This window comes from Fimicolochytrium jonesii, assembly GCF_025526975.1.
Source record: "Fimicolochytrium jonesii strain JEL569 chromosome Unknown EV422scaffold_16, whole genome shotgun sequence".
In the NCBI taxonomy this organism is placed as follows: Eukaryota; Fungi; Chytridiomycota; class Chytridiomycetes; order Spizellomycetales; family Powellomycetaceae; genus Fimicolochytrium; species Fimicolochytrium jonesii.
Window position 1 is genome coordinate 216164 of NW_026515683.1, and position 13029 is coordinate 229192.

General features: G+C 57.2%; 5 protein-coding genes across 5 annotated transcripts; 2 read left to right on the forward strand and 3 right to left on the reverse strand.

Moving 5' to 3' along the window:
- Positions 1-69: 69 nt before the first annotated feature.
- EV422DRAFT_497675 (P-loop containing nucleoside triphosphate hydrolase protein) lies at positions 70-1566 on the reverse strand (the record flags this gene model as incomplete). Its single annotated transcript, XM_053067964.1, has 3 exons — positions 70-530; positions 614-676; positions 783-1566. 3 exons carry the CDS (start codon positions 1564-1566, stop codon positions 70-72), a joined length of 1308 nt encoding a protein of 435 aa, XP_052924455.1.
- Positions 1567-4011: 2445 nt separating this feature from the next.
- EV422DRAFT_568568 (Alpha/Beta hydrolase protein) lies at positions 4012-5166 on the reverse strand (the record flags this gene model as incomplete). Its single annotated transcript, XM_053072660.1, has 5 exons — positions 4012-4084; positions 4177-4442; positions 4513-4697; positions 4776-4786; positions 4871-5166. 5 exons carry the CDS (start codon positions 5164-5166, stop codon positions 4012-4014), a joined length of 831 nt encoding a protein of 276 aa, XP_052924456.1.
- Positions 5167-5714: 548 nt separating this feature from the next.
- Positions 5715-7987, forward strand: EV422DRAFT_497573 (WD40-repeat-containing domain protein; the record flags this gene model as incomplete). The annotated part of the gene is made up of 9 exons (XM_053067956.1): positions 5715-5942; positions 6017-6160; positions 6232-6326; positions 6388-6438; positions 6511-6597; positions 6690-6876; positions 6949-7439; positions 7516-7778; positions 7866-7987. The coding sequence occupies 9 exons, from the start codon at positions 5715-5717 to the stop codon at positions 7985-7987; spliced, it is 1668 nt and encodes a 555-aa protein (XP_052924457.1).
- Positions 7988-8222: 235 nt separating this feature from the next.
- On the reverse strand, positions 8223-10674 carry EV422DRAFT_568570 (ciliary basal body-associated, B9 protein-domain-containing protein; the record flags this gene model as incomplete). Its single annotated transcript, XM_053072661.1, has 12 exons — positions 8223-8293; positions 8357-8388; positions 8465-8509; positions 8581-8663; positions 8726-8856; positions 8937-9044; positions 9120-9406; positions 9487-9629; positions 9716-10059; positions 10123-10259; positions 10338-10452; positions 10518-10674. 12 exons carry the CDS (start codon positions 10672-10674, stop codon positions 8223-8225), a joined length of 1653 nt encoding a protein of 550 aa, XP_052924458.1.
- A 1265-nt stretch (positions 10675-11939) lies between these two features.
- Positions 11940-12998, forward strand: EV422DRAFT_533607 (uncharacterized protein). The gene has a single exon (XM_053070607.1). The coding sequence runs from the start codon at positions 12018-12020 to the stop codon at positions 12747-12749; it is 732 nt and encodes a 243-aa protein (XP_052924459.1). The 5' UTR covers positions 11940-12017; the 3' UTR covers positions 12750-12998.
- Positions 12999-13029: the final 31 nt, after the last annotated feature.

Below are 13029 nucleotides of genomic sequence, written 5' to 3' on the forward strand. Positions count from 1 at the left end.
CACTTATACTGTACAAAGGGAAGGGCGGACAGAAGAAATCACATATGAACATAAAAACAACCCCCGCCATCACCCATTAAACCCCCACACATCCCTCCCCCGTCTATCCGGATCCTTGCGCTCCCCATACCGCTCATCCCACTTCTTCAGCTCAACCAGCGTCTGCATCTCGTCCGTCAGGCTCGGCGCAACCTGCTTCAGCGCCGTCTCAAAATGCTCGTTGCTCAGCGGGGGTAGCTTCTCATCGCTCGGCCGGCCCTGGACCACCACCTCCTCCTCCGGCATCTTCAGCGGATCAGATTCACCCCCGCCGCCGCTGACCCGCACAAGCTTCTCCAACCCCTCGTCGCCCCCCACCGCGTCCCGGATGCGCGCGAGGGCGGCCGCCACGCACAGGTTTTTGAGGTCGGAGCCGGAATACTTTTCCGTGCGGCGGGCGAGCCGGTCCAGGTCGAGCGTGGGGGAGAGGTGCTCGCCGCGGAGGTGGAGGGAGAGGATGGCGTGGCGTTGCGGCTGTTTGGGGAGGTCCACTGAGGTGAACGAGAGAGCAGTACTTGTTCAGAAACCCTTTCTAAGAGTGTGTGTGGGGGGACGGGTGATATCTGAGACTTACCCATAATGCGCCGCGGCATCCGGCGGAGAATCGCGTCGTCCAAGTCAAACGGTCGATTGGTTGCTAAATGTCGCGGAAACACAAATCCGTAAAAAAGGGATCAGTATCATGCTACCCGCAACTCCACCCCGCACCACAGAACCACCAAAGCTTTTTTTCTTTCACTCACCACCCACAATAACCAACCCCTGATTGTTCCCCCCCAACCCATCCCACTCGCTCATAAACTCATTCACAACCTCCCGTCTAGTCGGCATATCGTTTACCCCGCCCCGTCTCGCAAACAGGGCATCCACCTCATCCAAGAACACCACGCACGGCTTCAGTTTCCTCGCCAGCGTGAATATCGCTTTCACGTTCTTCTCCCCCTCGCCCACGTACTTGTCGTACACGTCCGATAGCGCGACGCTCATGAACCGTGCCGCCGAGTGCTTCGCGAGCGCTTTGGCGAGGAGTGATTTGCCGGTCCCGGGGGGCCCAAAGAGGAGGACACCGGTGATGGAATGGCGCGCGAGGACACCCGCGGTGTAGTAGTGGGGCTTGAGAAGGGGGAGGACGGTGAGGGTTTGGAGGAGGGTTTTTGTGTGCGAGGGGAGGACGAGGTCGGAGAAGGAGACGGTGAGGTTCTGGGGGTTGATGACTGTTGTGAGGAGCTTTTTTTCGTAGGCGTTGAGGGTGATGTTGGCGCGTTTGAGCTCGGCGGTGAGGTCGGGGTGGGAGTGGGGGGTTGGTGCGGGGGTGGGGGTGGGGGTGGCTGTATGCAGCGACGGGTTGGTTGTTGGTGTTTCGGGTGCTACGAGGTTTCCGTCGTGAGTGGTTGTGGATTCCCCAGTCGAATTGGCGAGGTGGTGCGACCCAGAACCGGACCCGCCGCCGTCCTGACCAGCGGCAGCGACAGACCCGCCGGGGCCCCATCCATCCGGCACGGGCGCGGGGCGGTCCGACTCCCTCATAATCGCCAAAGCCTTTTCAAAGTGCTCCGCTTCCAGGTCCGAGGTGTTGTTGTTGTTGTTGTTGTTGTTGTTGTTGTTCTTGCTTGTTGTCGGTACCGATTCCGCACCAACATCCAACGGACTCCGCGGCGCAACCGAAAAGGCCGTATCCGCCTTCACACCCACCGCCAACCCCACCAGCCGCTCCGCCTTCACCCTCGTCCACAGCGCCTCCTCCAACGCATGCACCTTCCCCGCGCCCCCTTTACTCTTCCCCCCCGCAGCGCGCGCAGTCAACCCCGCCGCAAGGTGCTCGAGCACCCCCGGCCGCACCGCCAACCCGGCATGCGCACACACCACCTCGATGCGGGACAGGTTCAGCTGCAGGATCCGCGCATGCATGTCGCGCTTCATCTGCTCGAGCCAGTGCTGCTGGCGGTGGCGGTCGTCGTCAGTGGGCGTGGCGTGCGGGGAGACGAGGTACAAGGCCGGCGGGGCCAACTCGATCTTCTCAAACACGGTTGTCATTTTATCCAGCGGTGTCGCAAATATCTTGCCATCGCTCCAGAGACGTGATGAATACGCGTCGGCGTCGCCGGGGGGTACAAAGAGAGGCTCAGTGCGGCCGGCAAAGAACTCGGTGTAGAATTCCGTGTCGCGGCCGCGGCCGATGTTTCCTGGTAGCACGAGGCTTGGGCTGCACCCGGTGACGAGCACGACGGGGATGCGGTGGTGGGTGCGGAGTTCCTTGACTGCGTCGAGTAACCGCACGGCCAATTCTTTCCCGCCTGGCGCGACGAGGAGGTCCGTCATGTCTTTCACGTAGAGGACGAGCTTGCGGGAGGATTGCAGATTGGCGAAGGGTGCGAAGGGCATCCCGCCGCATCGGCTTTTGATGAAATCGACGAGGAACTTCGCGAAATCGGTCAATTGGGCAGAAGACAGGGATTCGCTGTAGATAGACTCCTCGATCGCTGTCTTGACCTCATCGGGTGTCGAGTCGGCCGCGTTTTGAGTCGGGAACAGGGAGGTCAGGACGCGCGACGATGCGGGGTGGTCGAGGGTGAAATGCATCGGGCGTGGCGGGTCCGAGTCCGCGCGAGAAGATGCGCCGTCACCTCCCCGTGATTGTGGGCCCGCATGGAGGTGTAACATCAAAGGCGTGGGTGAGGACGACGCGCCCCCGCCGCCCCCGCCGTGGAGGGGTGAACCCGTCCACGGGCTGTATCGCCGCTGGTACGGGTTCCCAGGGTCCGTGGAGCGGTAGTCCACCTCATCCTCTTCTTCCCCTTCCTCGTCATACTCGTCATCATGCTCTTCATCAACCTCATTTTCACCAGCGTCCTCCACGGCGGTCATATACAGCGTTGACGGATGGAACGGGTCCGACAGCGTCAGCGCCGTTGGCCTGCTTTTCTCCACCACCCTAGAGCCCCTCTCACCCTGCCCCCTCGCGGCCTCCAAGCTCGCGGCCAGGCTCGCCCGATCATCCAGCTCCTTCACCCCCTTGAGCACGTCCACAAAATCCAGCGTCAGCACGTCCGCGCCGATTTCCCTCGCGGCTGCTTTGGCCATCTTCTCCATGAACGCGACCGCGCCCGGGTGCGGCGAAGAGAGCACGATGTTCTTTGCTGCGAAGCGGTGACTGGATAACCCTGCCAACAGCAACGTTTTGAAGGTTTTTTTGTTTTGCGGTGTGAGGTGGTATGGGAACGCGTTTGCGTCGAAGGATTCGGACAGTCTGGCGGCGGCGGTGTACCTGCTCTCAAAGACGTGGAGGTGCTGGACCGGCGGTGGATGGTTGGGTTGTTGATGGGAGTTGTTGAGCAATTCGTCGATCTGCTGGAGGGGCGGGTGCTTGTGGTTGCCGTGGCTAGATCCTTTTCCAACGCTCCTGCTGAAGGCGTTCCAGTGTGCCATTCCCCTTACTATCGAACCCCATTTCACCGCAGTGGTAACGGGAGCCTGCCCCGCTGGGCCTGTTGTTGGGGTTGCGGTTGAAGACGTAACTATCGAGACCTGCCTGCGTCTGAACGCTGCTCGGGTGGAATATGACAGTGCATACCCTGTCGCCTTGAGACAGCACCGCGGACACATTCCTGCGGTGGACGGCTTCCCTCGGGTCGCAGCGGCCGTTCGGGACAACATGGTGCTTGTGCTTGTGCTTGTGGTGAGTGCTGGAAGCAACGCCCTTCCTCCCCTCTCGCCAAGTTACAAAGTTCGGGTGAGAAGTCGAACGCGCATTTGACCCTTGGCCCTTTCCTCGTCTCCTTCGTGCCTGTCATTCTGCACAGCTTTCCCACTCACAGAGACGGGCGGTACTCACCAGGGTACTCACAGGTCGCTTGGAACCGCAGGAACCGCATGCATGTACAGTACAGTACAATTGGACGTTTCAAGGACTACGTTCAATGACTTCTCTACCTACTACCGACCTACATCGTCTATGCATACATCCCCCTCAGGCTACTTTTCAACCGAGTCAGTTAGAAACGCCGTCACAAGCCTCAAAAACTCTTCCGGCTTCTCAGCATGTACCCTGCAACCCACACAAACAACCGTATCAGGCTTTGCACAACCATCCACAAGCCGCCACTACCACCCATCACCCAAATTGCATTGCAAACCTACCAATGCCCCGCGTCAACATCCACCACTACTGCCCTCGGGAAGAACTCCTTGATCACCGGCCTCGACTCTTCAGTGATATACCTCGCCTTCGTGCCCGCAATGAACAACGCGGGCCCGTCATGCGTCTTCCCACTCCCGGCAAGCGAGAACCTCCACAGGGATTCCAGCGACTCTTCCAGGGCGGGGAGGTTGATACGGAATGTCATGTGCGGGTCGCCCGGGGTGCGGCGGAGGTTCGTCAGGAGGAATTGCCGGATTGAGAGGTCCTGGCGTTAGTATGCGGGGGTTAGCCATGTGCGACAACCCAGATGGCGGGAAGGGCTGTGAACAACTCACCTTAACATCCTCCTCCATGATCTTGTCCGCCTGATCTTTGCTCGTCACCTTGGCAGCCTCCACCTTCTTCATGACGTTGACATACCCGCCAAACTCCTTCGTCTGCCTCTGTTTTGCCGGCGCCATGTCAACGACAATAAGCTTGTCGAGGCGACTCCCATCTTGCAGAGCATAGTGCATTGCGACTGGAATGAAGGCGGAGAGTATCCCGTATTTCAGGCTCTACTCGAACGTTGATCTTGCGACAGGATCGGGAAACTCACCTTTCCCACCCCTATAGTCCAAACAAACATTTGAGTTGTCTCGCATAACACATCTCCCTCCCCATCAACGTATCGAAGCAAGCAACGACCCTTACATAGAATGTCCCACCAAATTAACCTTTCCCAGCCCTTCCGTCTCCAAAAACTCTCTCACATCCTCCGCCATCGTCTCGAAATCATGCCGCGCGTCGTGAAACGACTCTCCATGGTTTCGCAGATCCACAGGTATCACGTCCGTGCCCAGTTTCGAGGCGAGCGCTTTGGAGAGCGACCGCCAGTTTTGTTTGGAGCCGAAGAGGCCGTGCAGGATGACGAGGGGGGAGATGGAGGTGCGGGCGGTGCCGGTGGGGGGTGAGAAGCGTTGGAAGCTAAGGGTGGGGTGGGTTGACATCAGGCGCAGGAGGGAAGTGCGGTGCTGACGGACACAGAGATGGGAGCCCGAGAGGGTGGACCTTAGTCCTCGACATATAAAGACCGACATGTTGCCTTTCCTGTTGTCCAGTGTCGGAGTTCAATTGGACACAGAAAGACCTCTAAGATGTGGCTTGATACGTCGTGTGGTATCCGCCTGGGGCCGCCCCAGTCCTTCACGAAGGCTGCGTTGGTTGATATCTGTAGTGTCTTCGCGGAAAGTAGGAGCTTTGGACGGGCTGCTGTGGGCTGCTGGGGGAATGTGGGCGCGTGCAACTTGCAGCAACTACTAGGGAGTCGCAATTCCCAAGTCGCCAGAGATCACCACCACTCCCACACAACAACAATATGACAGAAGAAGAAATAGCCATGATGCAGGCCATGGGCCTCCCCGTCGGCTTCGGCGCCGTCAAAAAGGACAACTCGGCCTCCCAACTCGCTAAAGCCATGAACGACACCAAGCGAGCAGTGGTCGAGCCGACATTACCCGCTGCGAAAACCGAGTCTAAACCCGAAGGGAATGTCGGGATGGACATTACCGTGAAACCTGCGGCGGGTGCAGGGACGGGTGCTGGTGTGGAGAAAGCGAAAATAGAATCGCAGGGTGGAGCGAAAACGGGGTTGGCGAGGTACGCGGACGATAGTGACGACGACGACGACGACGACGACGACGGCGCAGGGTCGGAAGACGAAGCGGCGCACGATGCGGATGAGTTGCCGATATCGCATCAGGCTGCGTTGAAGGATCACCAGAGGGTACGTCTGCATTCCAAAGGAGGTACTATCCGGACAACGGTGGACTGACACCCCGCGACTCTTTTTTCGAGCAGACGGTATCAGCACTCTCAATCGACCCCTCCGGATCCCGCTTCGTAACGGGCGGCCGGGACTGCATGTTCAAGCTATGGGATTTCCACGGGATGGACGCCTCGTTGAAGCCGTTTCGATCGTTTGAGGCGACCAGTGGCAATCCTGTAAGTCCTTCCAAGGTTCTTTCGCCGCCCCGACATCGCCCTCTTGACCTGACTTTTTGTTTTGAACGTAGATCCGCGACGTGCAATTCAGCCCCAGCGGCGACCAGATCCTAATGGCCTCCAGCTCCGCGCAGCCAAAGGTGTACGACAGGGACGGGGTCGAGATGTGAGTGAGCGATTGCGGTCATCACGAAGGGTTGACTGGACATATTAACCGACAAGAGAAGTGTGGAATTTGTTAAAGGCGATCCGTATATCCGGGATATGCGGCATACGAAGTGGGTTTGCGGGGTTTTGGGGATTTATGGGGATTTGAGAAGGGCCGCATGCTGACCGTGTTTTGGGAATAGGGGACATGTGGCGGCACTTACGGCGTGCAGGTGGCACCCGTTTGAAAAGTCGACGTTCCTTACCGCGTCGCTAGACAGCACCATAAGGTACAGTCTATCACTCGCCAGGGACCGTGTATAAGAGAACGGCAGGTAGAAGAGAATCCCTCGAACTAAAAGCTCCCCTTTTTCTTTTGCAGAATTTGGGACGTGACATCCAAACGAAGCCACAAACAGGTCATCGCTGTGAAATCAAAACAGCCGGGTGGGAAAACGGCGATAACGGCCGCCGCGTACTCGCATGACGGCAAGCTGATTGCGGGCGGAGGGCAGGACGGCGCGCTGAGGATATGGAATAGTAATGGTAATTTCCTGGCGCCTTCGCATGTAAGTCTAATTCCGTCAGCTCCAGTCACGCTCTACGAGCCTCCTTTCTAATGAATGAGTGCGAAAACATAGAATGTCGAAAACGCCCACATGCCCGGCGCACCCATCACCTCCCTCACCTTCTCCCGCAACACCCCCTCCCCGCTCCTCGCCACCCGCGCCATGGACGACACCCTCAAACTCTGGGACCTCCGCTCCCTCCGCCAACCCCTCCACACCGTCCCGAACCTCCCCAACTTCTTCGAAGAAACCGACGTCACCTTCTCCCCCAACGACCGGTACATCCTCACCGGCACCTCCGTCAAAAAAGACCAAGGGTTCGGCACACTCTGCGTTTTCGACCGTGACTCTCTGAAGGAGGTCGCGAACGTACAGGTCGCGACGAGCTCGGTGGTCAGGGTCGCGTGGCATCCGAAGATCAACCAGATTGTGTTGGGGACCGGGGATGGGAGCGTGCAGGTTATGTATGACCCCGTGCTGAGCTTGGCGGGGATCAAGGCGGCGTTGGGGAAGGTACCGAAGAAACGGGGAGAGTTTGCGGTTTTTGCTGATGACGCTCATCGGTGCGTATGCCCCAACTCCTTTAACCAAAATCACAATATCCGCATAGCTCTAACCCATTCCCCCCTTGTTACTTAGACCCATCATCAACCCCCACGCCCTCGCCATGTACCGCGACGACGCCCTCAACGCCTCCCGCTCCACCAAACGCAAGATCGAGAAACTCCGCGCAGACCCCATCGCGACCCGCAAACCCGACATGCCGCTCATGACGGGCCCCGGCCGCGGCGGCAAAGTCGGCACGAATGTCACGCAGCATATCATGAAGGGGCTGATTAAGGATGATAGTAGGAGTCAGGACCCGAGAGAGGCGTTTTTGAAGCATGCTAAGGAGGCTGAAGGTATGTGTGAGATGTGTGTGTGCGTGTGTCTTCTTGATGTTTGGGGTTCTGATAGTAATGGGTGACTGATGCTCTTTTGTGGTGTAGAAAAACCGTTTTGGGTTGCGCCTGCGTATACCAAGAACCAGCCGAAACCGGTGCATGCGGAGAGTGTGTATGAGGATGAAGGGGAGGCGGCGCGGGCTGCGGCTAAGAAGAGGCGGCAGTGAGCGCGAGAGAGGGGAGGGAACATGTTGCACTCTTTTTGTAAATACATTGTGATTCTATCCTCGACGCACGATGCTGAATGCACGTACTGTACGTGAGCGCACCGAACAATACAAGGTTTTCTCGCTCGGAGAGAAGACCATACACGTGCAGGAGGTCCAGCCTCGCCTCTCCAATCGTGATACGTATGTACAAATTCATACAGCCCCTAGCCAGCATCACCCAAATCCACGTCCCCTACCCCGCCCCCGCACCCATCCTGCTCTCCTGCAACGCCTTCACTCTCGCTCGGGCACGCGCCAGCGCATCTACCACAGGTCAGAGGTCAGTTCCCCGGCCCGGATAACGATGGAGATCATGCTGTTCCCTACCTGTTATCGCCTGGATGTTCATCTTGTTCAAACTGAATGGTTGGAAGTCCGTTAGTTGGCATTGATTGAAGCATGCACGATGAGAGCACGAAGAACCGGGAAACTTACTGCCCAAGCCCATCCTTCCGCGCCGACGCTTTCGCCTGATGAACCCTACATGTGTGCATCCATCGGGGATCAGATGCCTGTGGTAACCCCAGATACGAAAAAGAACGAATACGGACTCAGCCTGCTCAACAACATTCAACTCCACCTCCACCGTGCCCGAAGTCGCCACCTGCGAGCCGAACTTGTTGACTACCCGCGGCTACCAAATCCACAGATCAGTCTCACTTATCCAGGAACCATCACGGGTCGAAAACGCGCTACCTTATCTCCGTCGGGAAGGCACATCCACTCCAGATCCTCGAGCTCGGGCGACCCGCCGATGAAGAACTCGCGCAGGCGGGTGAGGTAGGTGCCGAGGGGGCGCCAGGTTGGGATTGTCAGGGTATGATGGCCTGTCAATGACTCGACGTGTGAGATGTCAATATGCCACATACGTGTTATCAAGACCAGAGGAGGGGGAGTGTAACGTTACCGGTCGTCTGCGGGATGTACAGATACCCATACCCCTCGACGCGATGTCTGTTCCACGAGTCGACGCTGTTGACGGTGATGAACAGCTTCGGCCGGTCTTTGTTCTTGTCTAGCGAAAACACGAAACACCCTCAGTACGCCCGCCCGCGCCCTCGGTGCACCACCTTAACTCCCACCTACCTACCTCTCCGCACCAAAACCCACTCCAACGGACACCCCACACTCGCCCGCCACCCCTTCTCCCACACCCCCCTCGCAACCTGCGTTGTCCCACCCAGCAACTGCCCGCGCGCCTCGTCCTCGTCGGCCGCCCAGCCGATGGGGAGGGCCAGCAGGTAGGTGATGTAGACGTCGCGGGAGGGGAACTGGGTGGTGCGCGTAATTTGGCCGGTTAGCGTGTGGCGGAGTTGGGTGGGGGCGGGGAGGGGGGTGAATGTGGGGGGAAGGAGGCGGGATAGGTGGGTTTGTTTTCTGGGAAATAAGAACGGGAGTGTGAGAAGTGTGCGTATGCGAAGGGAAACCCGGGACGTCTCTTTTCTTTTTGTCCGTACTGGGTATAAAACTCGTCAAAGATCCGCCACTCCCGTTCCGTCTCCTCCCTCGTTTTCGGATCCGACGCGCATTTGAACGTGTACTCGTAGGTGTCGAGGCCGAGTGTGAAGCGGTACGGCGTCGGCGGGTCGGTTAGCCCTGGCTATGTGTGTTATGTGCATGGACGGTGAAAGGACGATCGGATCAGTCCAAAATATCCTCTCATGCGTAACCCAGCACACAACATACCGTGAAAACAACCAACCCAGACCCATACACCCGCACCGTACACAATCTCCTCTCCACAACCCCACTCTCCTCCTCAGCGCCCAGAAACGCCATAACATGCATCTCCTCCCACCCCACGCCTTGCGCATCGATCGCGGGTCGCGGGTCTGCGGGGTCTTCCGCGACGATGTCGGATAACTCCAATCTGGTCCTGCGGTGGCGGTGGGGGTGGGTGGTGTTGGCGCGAGGGTGGAATGTTGGCGCCCGGTTGGGTTGTGTGGTAGGTTTGTTTGAGAATGGGGACGAGAGGAAGGTGGATGGCGGGCGGTAGGTGTCGGCCTGGGTGTATGTGAACAGTTGTTTTCCTGCTGCAGTCACGAAGATTAGACACTGCAACATTGAGAAGCACTCGATGGCCGGGAACTTACTGGCGTCAACCCGTCCAGCGGCCAATACCCTCGCCGCCGCACTCCGTGGGCTGGTCGCGAGCTGATGGACCATCCCGTGGTATTTCGTTTCCAACTGTGTCGGGTTTCGCGAGAGGTCGCGGTATCGCAGCACCTCGCTTGCCCATGATCTCGGCGTTAGCACTTGATCCCCAACGCAAAAGGGCAGCGGGAGGCTTTGTCTTTATCATCCCTACCTGGGACTGAAAACCTTCTCCCCCCACTGCATCACCGCTACCTCCGGTTTCGGCAACATTGCCCGCCGTCGGTCGTCCGTCAACGCCGCCAGGGCCGGGTCATGCTGCAGGAACTCTTATTCAAAGCCCATTCAATACTGTTGATTACATATCAACAAAGCGTGCGAGATGGGATCTTACCATCACCCAGAGGAACACTTTTATCAGCGATCTTGGCAAGCCGGACCTTGATCTTGAGGTTCTCGATGCGGTCGATTGTGCGGTGGAAAGAGGATTGGAGGGCGGAAGTTTCGTCCGCCGCGGAGGCGCCCTGCCTTGATGGAGCTGGGGTTGCCATGAGGAACGGTCGTTACTAAAATGCTGTCTGCTGATTGGAAGGGAAAGAGCCGGTGGGCGAAAGTGTTGAGGGTGATCTAAGGTTCGTGCATATTCCCGCTGGCGTGACGGTATTCGACAGCGCGTCAAGCCCTGGACGGGGACGCGTCTTTCCTGTCCAGCACCGTAGCTTGTAGTCGAGAAAGCGATGCCAAGATCTAACCTTCACATGTAAAAATACAGCCAGCCGGTGTATGGTGCCTACAGCAGGTTTGGACAGGCAGGAAACCCGAATGTGCGGTTGAAATCCGCGAGACAAATGATGGGGGCTGACAAGACTGTATGAAGCCTCTCCCGGTCCTACTCGCCGTTGTCGGAAACAATTGGGGAACTAAGTTTGAAGCCATGATAACCCCATCTACCGAGCTTAGTTAAAGTGGAGGCATAGCCACCAGGCCAGCGGGTGGTGACAAGAGAATTTTGATGTATAAAGCTAAACGAAACGCAGTGGTCCAATGATGGAAGTCGACGAAAATGTTTGACACGTCTTTCCATTTCGTACCCGCCGTCGTTGGATCAAACCTGCTGGGAGTAATTTAGGTGCAACGATTCCCTATAGCCCAACGACTGACAAACTCAGCAAGAAGCGAGGCAAGTGGAAAGGCTGGATAGGAAAGGAAGGCTTGGCATTGTCGGCACGGCATTGGTATTTTGCAGACCCCAAACGAAGGCAAAGAACAGCGATTAAACACAGCTGCATACTGGCTACATTTCGAGGCGGGCGCTGAAATCTATGGCTAGATATTGTTGTTACTCGAGAACTACCAAGGCATACGCAAGTACTTTGATGAACGTATCAGTGGCCATTACCACGTTGGCCACTACCATCGTGATTGAGGCAGCTGGGCAGTCATGAGCTGCTTTGGAGGTCTCTTAGAAGGGCATCAACGAAGGAATATCGTGCCGGTCAAGCGATGCATATCACTGAACCGTGAGGGTAAAAGGAGGATATATTACTGCAACGGCTTTCTGCGGTTTCCCGACCCAGCCAGAGATTGTTGAATGTAGAGTGCAATGCAATTCAAAGGACGCGAATTACCTCTCCCCGGAGGTACCGGTGATGAACAGAGTTGATCACAATGTAACGATGACTCCCGGAACGATTGATAGCAAGCCACAAGTCTTGTTAAAGTGTTAACGCACCCCCACATGCTTGTGATCCTCTATCACTCGTTTTGGTTGTTAAATCCCGGCAGAAAGGGGCAACCCACTCCGACGCTTACGTGATCATGGCACTGGCCTGACCCCCCCAAGGAGCTGTTCCATTTTGCGCAAACTCACAACGAAAGCAGAAAGGTACTGTACATGATGGCGGGCCAACAACACTCATCGTCACTCCTGCCGCCAGCAACACCACCTGCCGCTCAGAGCGATCCGCACATAGTCGCCTCCCTCGCGCTCTCCCTCCTCCAAGCAGACGCCCTCAGCACGCTGTTCAGTATTTCCTCGCCGCTGCTCCAGGAACGCTGTCTCCTTCTCGGGGGCACCAACACCTCCTCTCCCTTCCCCGACAACGAAACCGAGAGCAGGTCTCATGCCCGCGACTTGCGCACGCTCTTCCAATGGCAAGCCGACCACGCGCTGGACTTGGTCTCGAAGTTCGACGCCGGGCGCGATATCACCCCAGCCAGCGTTATATATTACCGTATGTGGGACGCGGAGACGCTGCATGCCTCTCTACCTTTCTCAGAGGCGGGCTCGACGACGGGTGTGGTGGTTCTAGAGCAGGATCTGAAAACAAGGGCGTGGATGTATCATAATCTTTTGGAGGTGGCCGAGGCGGCGTTTTTGGGCGGGTGGGAGACGTCGATTGAAAGTGCTGTTGAGGATTTGGGGCGGCGGAAGGCGGTGGCGGATGTGGGATTGAGTGGAGAGGAGCGAAGGTATTGGGATTTGTACGATACGTGTGTCGAGAACGAGAAGGCAGAGCAGCACACCTCCGATAAAGAACCCCAAGCCATCCCTGACGACGGGGAAGACGGTGACGGGGATGACTACTGGAGCTCCTATGACGCCGCTGGGCTGCCTTCATATTGAGGATATGGCAAAGTTTTTGGACGGATCGATATATACCCTAGGCTAGGAATTTCGTAACATAGAGACCGGCGTAGTACCCACGGGCTGGCCAGGTTTTACGAAGATGCTCTGTATAGCGCATATGAACATTGACACGTTCCTGAGGGATCAGACTCGCACCTTTTCCATGTGCAGTCCACGCTCTCCGAGGAAACGGATTAATGCTCCTGCAGATTCAGAAAAAAAATCGATTAAATGCTTGTAAAGAACCATTGGATTGTATGATTTGAGCTCATTCTTC